Below are 16,330 nucleotides of genomic sequence, written 5' to 3'. Positions count from 1 at the left end.
TGGACCAGGCTGGTGACTGCAAATATTTCAGCCATGTCTCACTGAAATATGAGGTGAGTCCTTCTGTGGCTTTGTCATTGGTAGAGTGAAATGACATGCCTTCCAGTCAGCCGTTACTGTTGAGTCTGAAGCATCTCATGTAACGGAGTCACAGCTGGTATGGTGGGATCAATTCAGTGGGATCATGAGATACCAGCAGACTTATGTTGGGATGATCGCACGGATGCTCCGTTCACACAGACAAATAAGGGCTGCTGTCAGAAAATCATCCTTGCATGTAACTCAAAACCACATCCCTCGAGATGTCTCTTGAGGCGCTGCTTGACTCAGAGATGTGTCAGGAGGCCAGATTGTGATGTGTGATGGGGTCAGCACAAGACAAGCATATTCAAGTGACCTGCAAGTGAATCTGTGAAATGAGGTGCCATGGTGATGCATAAAATCATAATTTAACTCTAAAATGCAGTCTGATACACTCATAATTCATATGATAATTGTTTTCCAGACTTAAATATTTCTGCTTTTATGGCAGCTGAATCTCTGCTGAAAATTAATTAGAATAATATTCCCACTCCTTTGAGACTTTTGAGATCATTACATGCAGGCTTTATGTGGAAAAATTTAAGTTTAGTCAGATCAAGTATCATTTTAGTGATATATTGTTGTTTTTTTTCTTTTACAATGACGCCACCTAGTGGGAAAAAGAAGAACATCTAAAGTAACATCAATAGTAGAAGTAACCGAAAAGAAATGATTCCTCACAAGAAAAAAAATTGCAGACAGACAGACTTGAAAATTAGCTTAAGTAAAGGAAAAAAATAAAAAAATAAAAAAATAAATATATATATATATATATATGATCACTTCATGTTCATAGATCAAGGGTAGACAATGAACTAGTTTTTATTGTAAATATCTCATCAACAAAGCGTGAAGACAAAGAAACAAGCAAACGGGAAGTCATATCAAGTGATAAATTGTATACTTAGAAAAGCATTTATGGTATAAATATAGGTATGTCTTATTTTATGTCTATATAAAGGTGTGTCTGTATGTCTTTTTTTTTTTTTACCCATATAGAAAGCAAAATATTAGTTGTAAGTATGAATATCTACAGATTAATTCTGCAATTTGTGGTATAAAACAGCACCACCAATTGCTCCTATAATGTTTTAAATGGGTTTGTCATATATTTATAGCAAACAACTATATGTCACATGAATATATTACAAATCCCTGTTTATTTTTGTGTAGTTATCAGTATAATACATTTGATGTTACAGCTGGCTTTGTAAGAGGTGCTCCTGATGCTGTGTGCTCAGTGAACAGAGCGCTTAGAAGATCTGACGGCAGAGGCTGCGTAGCTCTGGAGACAGACCTGAGGGTATTAATCATGAATGTCAGCCTCTCACTTTATCTGTGTGATCATTAGGCCATACTTTAGTGTGATGATCACTCTCTGGAAATGAGCTCCTCGAGGCTGCTTCCATTATTCATACCTACAAGAGCACAGTCTGCCCCCTATTCTTGGAAATGAGACTTAATGAGAGGGGGGGGCCATATTTAGGCTCCGTGCTCTTGATATGTCGGTGAGTGGCATGTCTGTGTTGGTGATCTCATTCTCCTCTGTGCTTCATCCTTAGCGATCTGGATCGCTGGTACCTGCACAATTAGACCAAAGGGAGGTGACAAGTGTTACTCATTAAGATACAGAGAATGATTTGTTCCCTTTAACGCAAATCCTGTCATCTGACTGACTGACCTTTTCATCAAGGCTGTGTTTTGCAGCTAGAAGACTGACAATCTAAAAAAGCTGACTTATGTAAGTTTCTTGCCTCGGGACGATGTTTTGAAAGGAGTAGTAGTATTATTATATTGTGAACATGGTGTACAGCGTGTTCCATTTTCATACATTTTCAAAATGATTAGCCCAAATACCATTTTTTACAGGCCAATTCAAGCTTCTTGTCAAAAAACAATTGTGTGAAGTGGTTGTTAAAGGTGTTGTGGTCCATTATACATCCATTCCCACCATATAATGCTATAATGTCCACTTTCCCTTCTGTGACATGTGTCGGGACATGTTTTTGAAGAAATTAAGGTCCACACAGAATACACATACCCCCCAAAGGAGTTCCCAAGAGTCACAAATTCCCAGATGCACTGGACTAAAACATGTCTCATTTGTTCTTTTAAAGGGTAGTTTGCATCTTCCGACTAGACCAAAAGCCCACGAGAATCAGTTGTGCTCCTCTGCAACAAGAGTAAGTGCAGGTAATTAGCTGGCAATATGTGGATGCTGGTGGTGTCACGGCCTGATGATGCCTTGCTCACATAATGAATCTCTGTGGCACTGAAGGTCCACATCTCAAAAAACTGAAGACAAATGAATCATGAAGCTTTATGACGAAATATTTAAGTTGCTGAATTTAATCATATATTTAAAAAAAATCTGTTTCATCATATTGTTAAACAGTGATCATTCATGATCAGATGAAATGCTTCATGTTCTCCTGTATGAACCTAATCATTTCTGCTATGAGCTCGCACCGTGAAGCATTTATCAGCCACATAACAGCCTCCTTGACAACTACTTATGTGTGATCTAGCCCTTACATCATGTTCGCCTTTTTCACACACTATTCATGTCAGCTTCCTGTGCAGGTGCAGTTCACCATTTGGCTTTTGTCATTTCAAATAACCAAAAGCTGGTATCTAAATAGAAATCCAGTATCAATGCTGCTGGAAAAACCCACGCAGAATGGTGCTCTTTGAACATTGTTCCTTCTCCTAAAAGAGCTGAGCATAACCTGTTGGAGATGACAAAATCAATCACACTTTATTGAATTGCAAAGGCCCTTTCTGTCTCTATCAGTGATCATTAGGCTCTGGAGACAAGAGTATTCCCACTGCAATTTCAGGAGAAAACAGCAGCTAAATAATTCATATCAATATCCTATATATAACTATACAAATATGTTAGTTGTTTTGCAAAAAACAAACAACAAAAAATAAAATGCCATGTTTCTGCAGAGAGCCAAAGCTAAGACAAAGACTGGCTGGACTTCCCTGGTGTGTCTGCAAACCACAACCCTGAGTGTTGATGCCAAACTGATGACCTTCTCAGAGAAAAGCAGTTATAGATAGCTGCGGCTGTTTAATCATTTGTATAACCTGCTCTTCTAATAATTGAGCAGGGGATATTTTAGGTTCACAGGTCCCTTAATTAAAGGTGCTCAGCTCTCTGACAAATGAGACCATTATCTCTGTGGAGTGTGAATGAATCAGCTGCACTTCATAATAACATCATGAGGCCATTCCTTGCTTTGCAGGGATCAAACTGTGCGACAGGCTCGGGCAAAGACTCAAAATGTTCTGAGCATGCTGTTCTCTCTCGTACAACTCCTGCTTTTCTGAAAACCTGTAAATTATCAATTCAATCCATGTTTGTTGTTGTCGTTGTTGTCGTTTGGGTCTTTATGTTCACACTAGCATCATACATTTGAGCATCTGAATTTAATAATAGAGGTTACAATTTGGTTTCAATCAGTTTTGGTCACAACATGTAATTAAGTTATATTTGAGATGACTGTGTGATGTGACTCCCTTTTAAAATTGTAGTTTTATAGAGTGAATAAGAGCCGTGGTGAGCATCAACTCAAACTGTATGTAACTGTAAGGTCTGACTGATGCTGTACAGGTGGAAGATTTTTAAAGTCTCTGTCGCGGAAATGCTTCAAATATCTACCCTTTATTCACCACCTGCACAGATGTAATTAGTCCTTTTTTTTTTTTAAAAGCATCCAGTGTGACATGATGTACCTTACAGTATCACTTCCTGATTGGGTAGTTAGAGACTTCACACACACACACACACCACATCTGCCTCTTTCTGTCTGGGAAGACCATAAATACAGTAAATATAAATAACTACAGCAGAATGAAACACCGCCTCCTTGCCTGCGATTCAAGCTGTCATTTCACACTCAGCTGGAGCTCAAATCAAGGCCAATTTCCAATAAACTGGGGAGGGAGGGGGGGGGGGGGAATGAAGGCCTATTTATTATTCCTTTCAGCATTTTGCAACTGAAACTGCAGACCTGTCCTCCTGCCTTTTTTCTCTCCCACTCCCCTTTGGATGCTTTTAACAAAAGGCTCCCATCTCTGCTGCTCCATTAATGAGTAGTCTTTGTATTTACTGCCGCCTGGACAAAAAAACCTCACACATCAATTCATTTTGTAAAGCATTAACCCCTGTGACCCTTTACAACTGAAAGCAATATAATTTCTTGTCCATAATGATCTATAATGTTACCAGGTAACACGTAGTTGAACACAGTTGAATAAATGAGGTATTCTGATATTTGCTTTATTTTGTGCACTTATTACTTACCTTTTTTAGGTTCACAAACCACCAGTAAGGCAGAATATTCCTTATTTGGGTATATTTCACAATTATTACAAGTATTTTAAAATTGATCAAAATATGAGAAGTATTCTGCAATAAAAAAAAAATATTAGATTTAGATTTCAGAGCATGTCCTCGAATCCTTCAAGACCTCACGTTTCTGTCATATTGCACCCAAACAGAACATATTTATCTCGATCATCTTTTTTTTGTGTGATTACATTTATATAACTTGCCCTTTGTTTTCTGTGCTACTCCCCATCACATCACATGTTCACTGTTTGCAGCCTTGTCACTGCACAATGTGAGTCAGTCAAACTCCCTTGGAGAGCTCTATGAGAAAGGTGCCTCTGTTGATGCAGCTCTTCCTATCATTCATAACAACTTCCGCTTTCAGAGCTGATCTGTGCCAGCTACCGTTGGACATGGATGCTGTCAGGTCGTCTGTGCACGTGAGTCCAGACCATTAGCCTTTCCCTGGGAGATGGGATCTGGGGCAGCAACACAATGCAGCGTGGGTAATCGACCCAATCAACCCTTTTAGACTGGAAAAAGAGACACGTGACTTTACTGAGTAAGTCAAAAGAACACAAATTAAAGGAGTTAAAGATCTCTACCACATTTAATCTCTTTCATTTCCTGACTAATTGTTTTCCAGGACGCAGGTTTCCCACAAACGTCTGTTTTCAGGACCGGTGTGAATACAACATGCTCTAACTGACAGGCTGACATGAGAAAAAATGGGTCGGGCATGAGCTGACTGAAACAGAATCTACAGTTGGTGGTTTCACAAAAATGTTTAAAGTCTAAGACTGTGTCACAAAAGAAAGTGACTACAGTGCAGTTGTGTTTTGCAGGTATTTTGGGATCTTTTAGCAGACCAACGAAACTCTTGATGTTTACCTTTTCACCTACAGATGGCAGCTTTTTTTGAAGTTTCTTTTTGCATTGTTGTTGGCAGGAACTGTGTTTGTCTGTTGCCAATGTAGGTAGTTTCTTAGAAGCTAAGCTCAGAGTGCAGCGCCACGCAGAAGATCAGATTGTGTTTAATCATGAAAGACTTTAGAATTGGACTTAACTCTTTATATATATAACGCAGTTATAATTGTCTCGTTTTTTCATTCTTGTACTGACAGGTTAGTGTATAACTGGACCCTTTGCTGTGTGGTTTGTCTACAGGCATGTGAAACCACACAGTCGCAACACTTTCTACGAAATGTGAAGTGATACTGAGCCATGTATTAAACAAGTCCATGTATTCCTGTAAAAGCAGAAATTTTACTTTGTTAGTGCGCTAGAACTGAGGTACTGAAAATGACACCCAGCTTTACAAACAATGAATCAAATAATTCTCTCCGGAAATAAGCCCCCTTTGAGTTTTCCCTGTCGACTTGCCCAATAATTGGTCCAACTGTGATATAAATCAGAAAGCACCCTTTCTTTGATGCATAATTGAGCTGCTGAGACTCAGACGGCGCTTTTTCATTGGTTCTTTGTGCTGACACAGATGGCTTGTGTCTTTCAAACAAGCCTTTAGGGTTACTGCAGAGTGGTAACATTTCACTCAACATAAAGGTGAGTGAACAAAGTAGTAAATATAGGCTGTAATCTTAACAAATTCAACATTGAAAAGCTTCCTATCGTTAGGAATCTAGGGTAAATTAACAGCAAAAATGCTTTGAGCAACCACCGTTTCTATGCTTTACCAATCTGTTTTAAGAAAATTCACAACAAAATAATCTACAGCCATTTTGCATCAAACAAATATAACCACATTTATTTTGAAAGTATAAAATTTCACACTATAAAGGCCACTTTTCAGGGTAAATTGACAACCTTTCTGTAAGATTTACACAGACAAATACCGTGTCCCTCTCTGCTGGTCTAACATACTATCCAGGTCTGTGGCAAAATAAAATGGTAATTGTTCTACTCCACCACAGAAAGTAGTTGGCAAGATCTGAATAATTTACTCAATACAGGAAAATGGCAGGAGAGTGAGAATTCCTGATTTGTACATCCCACAGAGGAGCAGGTATTCCTAAATGGTTCTCTCTCTTTATTAAACCGGCGTACAGGCACAGCTTGACATTACAGGCACTGTTTGCCTTCTACTGGGAGACTCAGAAAAGAAATCTGCAGTTGACATTCTTTACAATGGCACCAGTCAGGCCACGAGAGCATCCCCATGGAGAGAGCATCCTCTGTTTGTACAAGCAGGGCGACTTGCACTATGGACCTCGCTGTCAGAGGCCGTTTGGCTCACTGCAGATCTGGTGAGGTGTCCAGACTTTGAGCATAGTGTTCACATTCCTACTCACTTACCGTGACGTGGTGCTCACTGAGGTAGAACAGTTGTACCAAAAGACTTATTTATAAAGAATACAAATGAGTAACAGTCACATCAATAAACTTAAGAGTGGAGTCATGGGGGGGAAGGGGAGGGGGGGCAACGTCACATTTCACCCACATTTTCATCACAACAATATGTAGACCACTGACATGTCTGGATATCTGAAAATACCTCCTTCCAGCACAAACTTCTCCTGCGCTTATTTCCCTTTCAGGAACAATGGCAGTTTTACAGATATACTCAAACTGTATTATTACATCTACAAGCCAGTGGGAACAATTCAGGTGTGAAAATACTTGCTCGGGTTATCTCGGCATGTGAAATCTATCCTTCCAACTCTCACACATGCTATTCAAGAGTGCAAACAAAAACAAAGATAAGTCAACAAAAGGGAACTAAAGCAGACACTTGTCCTGTCAGAGAGGGCACATTGCCATACAGAGAGTACAACGTGTTTGTCGATACTCCTTCCACATTAAAGAGGAATCTGTGACATCCCTTTTGAAGGCTCCCATCTCTCCTGAAGGCTGGAATGAGCTAAGCGAGCCGAGTGGCTCCCGGCAGGGTGGGCAAGGCGAGGCTGGGCTGCGCGCCGCTTACAGCTGGACGCCCAGCCCTCTGTAAGGACTAGGACCAGCTGCTGTCCATCAAACCCCCCGTCCCCTTGCGTGTGATGATGCTGTCTGTTGATTTAAGGAGCCTCTCTAGACAGGGTGCGTTGATTTTGCCCGGCGGGGGGCCTCTGGGCGCAGAGTCTGTCTTAATGTGGCTGTCTGTGCTGGAGGACACAGCGCTGTCCTGCGTTAGGTCTCTGGTGAACAGCAGGTGCCTGGGACCAGCCTGGGCCTGCTCTGCTGTGGGGGAGCAGATGGGTGACGTGTGGAGCCACTTCAGGTTATTGGCGGAGTAGGCTCCAGGAGGAGTGAGGTTGGTGACTCTCAGGGCTTTGGCGCCGGCGGGAGGATCACTGACAGGGACAGGGCTCACTGCTGCAGCGGTGGTCACTGGAGATAGCTGTTGATCAGAGATGGAGACACAGATTAGGGTAAATTGTTAAGAAATGTAGTATTTAGTGAGAGTTCCTATTGATCAGTAAAACTGTGAATGAGACAGTTATGAGTTTGCATAGAATGCCCATTTTCATCTGCATATATTGGCCTAACATTTTATTTGATTAAATCTGACTGAGGACCGGAGGATGAAAAGGTAAAAAAAAAAAAAAAAAAAAGAAGAGAGATTTTCTTGTTTTTATACACACAGAAAGGTAGGTAGGTAGGTAAGTATTTACTTTATTAATCCCCGAGGGGAAATTTTTTCGCTACAGCAGCATACAGAAGCAATAAGATAATAATAGAAATAATAGAATAAATAATAGAATAGAATAGAATAGAATAGAATAATAGAAAAGCAATAAAATAGCAGTAAATAGCAGTAAAAAATATAAATATAAAATATAAAATGCACAGTATATACAGTACATTATATATCTATATATATTATATACAAACAAACCGATGCTATAATCGCACACAAAAAATAAAATAAATAAAAATAAAAATGTTTGGCCACATAGGGACAATGCCAATCATCACCTCAAAAAACAGCTAGGTTGCCTGCCTACAAACCCAACATAAAGTACACATTAGCATTCATTTGCAGTTGTGTTGTTATTGGGTACCAAATACATTTCAGTTCAATATTCACTTTTAGCTCTGTTTTGCTACCTTTAGCTGCAAAATGCGAGTTGCTGCTAAAGGCCAGATGCTAACTTTGTCTGTATGCCATTTGATGCTGGGCACATAGTCGCAGCCCACTTTCTCTGTTTTGGAAAGCAAAGCTAGTAAAAGAGACTTTTAGCCAAAACCAGTAAAGTTGAAAACATAACACCAAAACAGTGAGCTGAAAGAAGATGAAGTGCACTGAGCCAAGAAGAGCAAAAGCTAGTAATAAATCTGTGCATTTGTCACTATATTTATTTCACAGTACAAATGGCAATTTACTTCATTTTTGTTATAAAAAAAATACTGAATATAGCAGTAATATTAACAGCATGACCACTTCCAAAATGAAAAAAAAACTGTTTATTTGTGGTGACTGGAAAAATAAAATGGAGCATGAAATTCCAGGTTATGGGAGGGTGTCAAGATTAGCCACAGAAATAAATCCTTACCAATTAAATGCAAAGGAATGTTCTGACCTTTCTTATCCCCTTAGGGACACTCCTCCAAAATTACCTTTTCTCCTCTGTCATTGTTCTTAGCAAACCTGAGACTGCAGTAATACCTAAGTAAAAATAGCTTTTAATCCTCCTTTCCCTGTCCCAGACCTGTGATTAAATAATAATAGATATTTTAGTTGCTCCTTCACCGCGTCGTCACCATATGTTCCTGGCAGCAGGCCTCCTCTAACCGAAGAGCTCTTACGCAACACTTCTGCTTTTTTTTCTTTTTTTTTTTTTTAATTATTTTTTTTATAACCTTACCTTCAGTTTCTTGGCAGGAGCAGCTTCCTCTGTCTGGGTGACAGCAAGTTGGTCTTGGAGTTTAACATTGGGGAACCAGCTCTTCAGCATTTCCTCCATTTTAAGAATGATACTGATATATTTCTCCCTGAGAAGTAGGAGAGTAAGGAGAAAGAAACAGAGAGAATTAAAAATATTTACTCAAGCTATTGTGCATGAATGAGTAATCTACCAAAAATCTTGCCACCCCCTTCTCTGAAACATTATATCTCCATCAAGCTCACAGGAAATATGCAATCTTGAACAGCTCGTGAACACATCAACTCACTCAGCAAAGCCTGTGCTCCATGTGTGTGTGTGTGTGGGGGGGGAATTGTCTGAAGTACATTTCTCACATGTTTTGCGCTCACACGTGGCCTGATGTATAATAGTTCTCCTCGCCTCTAAATATAAACACCAAAGCCGCAACGGCCTCCGACAGCATCACATTGAAAATTAAATAGTCGATGCAGTTTGGATTGGAGGTGGGCACAGTCAGCGTCACATAAACTCCCCACCCGTCAAAACCAGATGGTGAGCAGGGATTAGCCGGTGTCATATGATCAGGAACCTTCCTGCTATATTCCATTCAGAGCATGTTAAATTCACGTGAAAGATTATCTGCAACAGTGACTGCTAAAAAAGTCACTTTGATCTTATCTACCATTGTGTTGCTGCAGGGGCTGCCAGCTGGCAAACACAGAGCAGGCACAGGGAAGGACGGAGGGGAGGGGTTTTAGTCCACCTTCCAGCCTCTGCCCGGCTGTCTGCAGGGAGGCTGCCACACCCACTCTTTGTCTCCCACATGAAGGCAGCAGCTGGTGGGTGAGGGCTCTAATTAGGCCGTGCCAGACTCAGCAGCACTTTGTCTTGTATCAGTACACCTTGACGCAAAGCCTCTGACTGCCCGCCAAGACAAATATTGCGTCCCGTATACGTATCAGATGTCCGGTGTGATCATATCGTGTTGATATGGTCGCGAGGTGCTATTGTTCTGGAAAATTGTGCTGTTCAATTTAGCTCTAAAATGATTATGTTTACTTTTTTGGTTATTCAATCAACTAAAGACAAAAGCTGATCACTGGTTCCAGCTTCTCAAATGTGACAACTCTCTGCTTTTATATGACTGGATATAAAACCCTGTCGAGCTTTTAACAGGCAGTTTGACAAAACTAGCAATTTTAAGATCTAACACTGGGCTCTGAAAATTTTTCATAATTATTAGCTATGTGAGGCTTTTTTTTTTTTTTTTTTTTTTTTTTTTTTTTAATCTTGCACTGGAGTTTATTTATTGTCATTTCATGTTTCATCAAAACATTGTCTTATTTATATTGTGATATATATTTTAACCATATTAGTTAGTGCGTAAATATATGAAATGAGCCTGAAAATGGCAGCTTCATCAAACATTTCAAGGAGAGAGACTTTCTCCTTTAAAGGGTGTGATATCATACTCCATTATACTGTCTGGCCAGTGGAGAGCTAATCAAGCAGACACAAGTGTGCTGCTCCCCCTGTGGAGCCTGATACATTTTTAACAAGATGCCCAGCTACAGTGAGACCCAGCCATATCTGCAGTAAATTTATCCTGAACGTGTGGGGGTAGCAGCAACCTGCTGTGAGCCATGTGTCAGACACATAATGGAGACCACTTTGACCCGCAGATAGAAAAGCTGCATTTCTAGCACTTGTAATTGTACGTTGGGGGGTAGGGGGGGATGTATTGAAGCCGTAATTCTGATCCAGGTTTGAAACAACCTCAGTGGACGATAGCATTTAAGAGATACAGGTTTTCTAGGCTGTATGGAGCGCACATGTTCCTCAGCTTATATATAAATGATCTACAAAAATAGACACATACATGGGGAAATACTGACTACGATTGTTACATGTAGAACGGTATGTGGGTCACACTGAGGACACTTACCCCATGTAGGGGTTCTGCAGAACACCCATGATCCTCTGAATCCTGTCCATGGCCACGCTCTCCTGGAAACTGCTGAGTCCTGGAAAAGAAGAACGTTTTAGCATTAGCCACATGAACTGTGTTGACAGCAGGGCTGAGTCTGTGCGGCAGATGGGTTGTGTGAAACGCGTGTGCGGAGGAACAGACTCCCTGCTTTCTGTAGATGGGAAGTGTTGGGTCAGACAAGGTTTGGGTTCGACCAAACTAAGCAGTTTCAGAGCTTATCTGAACATGGTGCCGTGTCTTCCGGCGACCCATATAATGCCTGCTTCACTTGAGACTTGAGACTTTAGTATAATATGCTCCCAATCACCTCCGTCAAGCAAAGTTTACAGGGGAGTGTGAAGTGAGACATTTCTTGATCTCGATGGGAAAAATAAAAATACAAATGTATCTCTTAAATGGATTGTCAAACAGTGTGACTGCTGAGTGAACTTTTACCCAAATTGAGCTCCATTATAATAGACCAACATATGCACACACGTTCACAGGGAATACTTGTGGTTGCTTGATAGTCCTACAACAATACATATTTTGGACATCTCACTCTCAAATCTCAGGGACACGTATGCCACAAAGACTGTCTATTCAGTCTATTGTTTTTCTCTGAGAGAGAAGAAAGACAGGAGCAAAGAGAGACACACAGAGATGTAGACTGAGAAACTGTTGTGTTAAATTGTAATAATTTGTTCAGATTCATAGCACAAACATGAAAGGAGTGACTTACTTTCTTTGTATCTCCCTGAACGAAGGCCATTCAAGATTGATGAGAGAGGATGAATGTAGCATTGGAGCTCCATGCACTGAAAATGATAACAGATTTATTTGTAGGCAGGTGATAAAACGTTCATTTAAAAAGCTGACATCAAACCAGCTTTCACAAAGTGCTCCTCATTTTAATACAGAAGTTGATCAACATGTTCTGGATGACTGACTGGCTTAGGACAGAGTGACTCTAGTTCTTGAGAAAAGCATAACTACTACTCCCTCTGTGGGAACAGGTGAGGGTCATCTTTACTGGAAACGCCATGCATGAGGCGTTCGGTAAAAATCAGCAGGGGAGTCGATCTGGGTGAAGGGGCACGCTCTAGTTTTGCTGACACTGTCAACCACCTCCTGTGGGAAGCAGACATGAGTCACAGAGGTCCTCACCTTAGTGCGAAAAATCCGGTCTTTCTCTGATGCGTTGGAAATGAGCTGCCGTTCTTTGCACTCCTCCTCCTCCGCGAAGCTGCGAGGTCTCTTCAGTGCTTGCTGCGTGCTTTTGCCATTCAGTTTTTCTCCTTGCTGTGTTCTACACAGTCCGGTGGCACTGCCTCTGTCCCGTTTCTCCATGCGGCCGGGAGATCCCCGGCTGGAAACCTCCCTGACCTCGCTCCAGTTAGTCTCGCCCTCCTTCAACTCGATGCTCCGGCGGCAGCTGCTGTCAGACGGGCCCAGGTGTAGGGGGGCGCCGGGGGACGGAGGAGCTTCTGTCTGGCTGTGCTTTCTGGTACAGTCAGACTCCTGTTCGCTCTCGTTTTCCTCATTGTCACTAGCCAGCCAGTCAATGGAGTTGTCCGAATCTGTAGCAGACATCCTCAGCTGCAGGCTCTAACTAGCACTGACCATCACTGACCTAACAGAGAGACAGAGACAGAGAGAGAGAGTCATGGTTACTATATTGCAACAACACAGTGATCACCGTGATAAGGACGAGAGAAAGCAGCTAAAAAGCAATCATTTCAAGCCGTACAGACAAAATAACCCACTGCAGTGTCCTTGAGCAAACACTGCAGGTTGGTCTGGATAGAAAACGTCCACGGAAACACGGCATCTCCAGCCAAGCAGACGTGAATAAAGGCAAGAGACTCGGGAGCAGATGGTGGCAGTGAGACCACAGTTGTTGAGACCACAATGACCTGTTTGTTTTGCAGATGCGACACCTGAGCCAGTAAACACGGGCCGGCAAACATCAAAAGCAAACACCAAACAATCCTGCGCTGCCATCAAACACTGAGGGGCTAAAATCCTCGTCTCTCTGAACCATCGTCATTGTTAACCTCCACCACGTCTTGACGTCACACACACACACACACACACACACACACACACACACACACACACACACACACACACACACACACACACACAAACACACAGCTACATTTTACAGTCGGAGGTGTATTTTTCCCTCACTCGGCCTCTATCAGCTGGGCTGCCAGCTGCCACCACCACATTCATTCATAAACATTGTTAGCTTGTTTATTCAATGGGGGGGGGGGATCTGCCACCATGGCGACCAGTACCTCAAAAGACTGCAGACCTCCCATCGGCACAAGTGACACTTGTGGGGTTGAGAAAAAAGAAAAAAAAAAAAAGGGTTTCACAAAATGGGAGGCTGCAGCTCTTGTGTGTTCACAGCAGAACAGTGCCTCGTGAATGAAAAGTCCATCCGACCAAATGCCCCCACACAGATACTAGATTTGCTCGAAGGATCTTCCAACATGTTTGCTCAGTGATTAGTGCAGAAAGGAAGTGTGAACGGCATTTTCAGCACAGCCGATTATTTTTGGTGTTTGAAAGCTTGACGTCTGCCATGTCCCTCATTTCCTGTGAAATTTGAGGAAAGAGGAGTTAATTGCTCCCTGGTTCTTTGCCTCAGGATAAGTGCCTTCTGATCTTATTGTTGCAGAGGAGGGTGGAGCAGAGATTTAACGATTCACTGAACATAACACAAACAAACAAACAAAAAAAACAACCACATAAATATTTCACTGTTGTTGTTTTTTTTTTTATGATAGCAGGATTCTTGGAATGGCTCCTGGGGAACAGAGACCACAATTAACCAGAGTTAACACATATTTTAAAGCAGTATATTAATATCCAACTCCAGAAAGGTATTTAAAATTAAACAAACACCACAAGAGCATTAAGTAACACACTGTGGCCATTCAGATAGGTCAGAAAGGACCTTTTATCTCCATCCAAGCTATTGCAATGTCTATGCAAAGCGTCCGTTATCTAACTTTTGTGTTATATAATACCTACAGTGCCTATGTGTTAAATATATCTCATTACTTCCTAAAATGAGTTAATCTTCTAAGTCAGATATTTATGTTTTTCTATAAGAAGGCAAACCAGTACAGTGTCTGAGAAAAGGCAGGCTATCATTCTGTCTCTTCTTAAATAAAAAGGCATTACGTGTATTTTCAGTACAGCTGAGAGCCATGACTTGTTTGATTTGATTCTGTTAATAAAACAACAGACACATGCCAGGCTTGTCCAAATACTCACTTGTCCCGGGCCTTTGAATAGCTACAACTCACAGGCCCACAGTCGTTTCTATGATAAAAATCCATATAGCTGCCGGCTGTTTACACCGTGTTTTATTTTTTTTTAAATCAAATTAGAGTGTGACATTTAAAAAACATATAAAACAACAGTTAGCCTGCGTGATCTCACGTCTCCATCTACCTGTGTAGGTGGGGCACCTAAATAGAGATGCACAACACTTAACACCTACACCCTGATGCCTGAATTATATGAGAATACTTTTTTTTAAATGATAATAATTCAGAGGTCAAAACATCACTAACTTCCACCATAAAGGAGAGAAAAGCGATAATGTGAATGATCGGATCTATCCGCCTGAACGCAGGTTCAGATCAGTTGGGTAACAGACACAATAGACTTCCTCATCAGTTTTAAATTTGGCAGCATGCAATGTTAGATTAAATAAAACCAAAGACGCAGACAAGGAGAGACTAATAGTCACGCCTTAACTGTCCTATCATATAATTCATCCTTCAACACCCAATAACTGCCTGTTTTTTTTTTTTTGTTTTTTTTTTTGCTATCATCAAGTCAGTGTCAAATTCCTTTGGATGATCTTAAAAAAAATAAGATTATCTCAGACTTTCGAAGAGACACACACGCACAGAGAATCGGTTTGTCTGAGGATTGAAAATGAGATGTGGAGACTGCCTACCTTCCCAGGATGGAGCGGCTGGTCGTACTCGTCCTTTGTTCAGTGGTAAATCCAGCAGGACTGTCGGGCAGAGAGCAGCTGATGTGCTGAACGTGCGGCGTGTGAGCGGGGAGGGAGTGCAGCCAGCGATCGGGCCCGTGTTGCTTCTCCCAAGGCAACGTGTCTGGGAGGGCGGGATTAGCGCGCAGCAGCACTCCCATTCGCTCCTCCAGCGAGCCCGACTGACAAATCGGCTTCTCCGCTGAGTGCAACTGCGGTCCAATAGGCGAGGCCGGTTTACATATGCAAATGACATGGAAATGACACAAACACGTGGACACGCGGATCGGTTTCATTTCAGCAGCTGGGCGCAAAGTCAATCCAGGGCTGGCTTTGGTCATTCTACAGGCATTCTTCCTCGTTATATCATCGGGATGATGATGCCTGACTCGAGGCATGTCAATGCGCTGAGCGGGCCTGGTAAAGGCGCAGTCAGCACTTTCAGGAACAACTGTGATGGAGTTTGCTCAAGGGCACTTCAACAGATGGTATTTTAAGTGGGCACTGTCTGGTCATTTGGTCTGTAAAATAATTGTGAAATAAATGTATCAGTTGTGGAAAAACTACTTTCATGATTTTGAGTTAAAGTCCTGCATTTTAAATGTTCCAGAGCATACTGGCAAAGCTATTTTATACATTTAGGTATCAATAACGATGTATCATAATTAATTAAAATGGTTTTGTAATGTAATGTAAAATGTATATTTCCCCCTTAAAGTACATTTAAACAGAATCATGTTCAAAATTGTACTCAAGTAAATGTACATCGTTTACATGAGTTATGAGAGGTCTCTCAATTGTGAGTGATACATTAGCATGAATAATAATCAAATTCATTATTAATGGTTTCATGTAGCTCTTCTTCAAAAGCCAAATACACCAAAATTAGATTTTTACAAGCAAAACTGTGGTGAAACAATAATAGTGTTCAATATGCATCTTTTTTTTCAGGCCTAGTGAGGGTAAAGGCATGACTCACAGGACCTCTGTTTGACTGCCTGAGAGGGTGGGATTAGAGCACTCTGTCAGAGGCCAGACGAGAATCCTGAGCCTGGAGCCAGTGAGTCACGAACCTTCTCACAGCAAAACAGGAT

General features: G+C 41.4%; 1 protein-coding gene across 1 annotated transcript; it reads right to left on the bottom strand.

Annotated features, from left to right (window-relative positions):
• Nucleotides 1-6,157: 6,157 nt before the first annotated feature.
• Nucleotides 6,158-15,327, bottom strand: LOC138206255 (circadian-associated transcriptional repressor). Its single transcript, XM_069162832.1, has 6 exons — nucleotides 15,198-15,327; nucleotides 12,380-12,845; nucleotides 11,955-12,030; nucleotides 11,189-11,267; nucleotides 9,244-9,370; nucleotides 6,158-7,775 (listed from the first exon to the last, which is right to left on the bottom strand). Exons 2-6 carry the CDS (start codon nucleotides 12,803-12,805, stop codon nucleotides 7,389-7,391), a joined length of 1,095 nt encoding a protein of 364 aa, XP_069018933.1. The 5' UTR covers nucleotides 12,806-12,845; nucleotides 15,198-15,327; the 3' UTR covers nucleotides 6,158-7,388.
• Between the last annotated feature and the right edge of the window lie 1,003 nt (nucleotides 15,328-16,330).

Source organism: Embiotoca jacksoni, unplaced genomic scaffold (assembly GCF_022577435.1).
Source record: "Embiotoca jacksoni isolate LCO1_2020_lvr unplaced genomic scaffold, fEmbJac1.0.p SCAF_3, whole genome shotgun sequence".
NCBI classification, from domain to species: domain Eukaryota; kingdom Metazoa; phylum Chordata; class Actinopteri; family Embiotocidae; genus Embiotoca; species Embiotoca jacksoni.
The sequence above is the reverse complement of the archived record's forward strand: the minus strand, read 5'-3'. Positions and strand labels throughout refer to the sequence as shown.

Coding starts and splice junctions, on each gene's coding strand:
- LOC138206255 (XM_069162832.1), bottom strand. CDS start 12,805: ATGTCTGCTACAGATTCGGACAACTCCATTGACTGGCTGGCTAGTGAC. Junction 9,371..11,188: donor CTGCAGAACCCCTACATGGG/GTAAGTGTCCTC, acceptor CCTACTTCTCAG/GGAGAAATATATCAGTATCA. Junction 7,776..9,243: donor CTCCTGCCAAGAAACTGAAG/GTAAGGTTATAA, acceptor TCTGATCAACAG/CTATCTCCAGTGACCACCGC.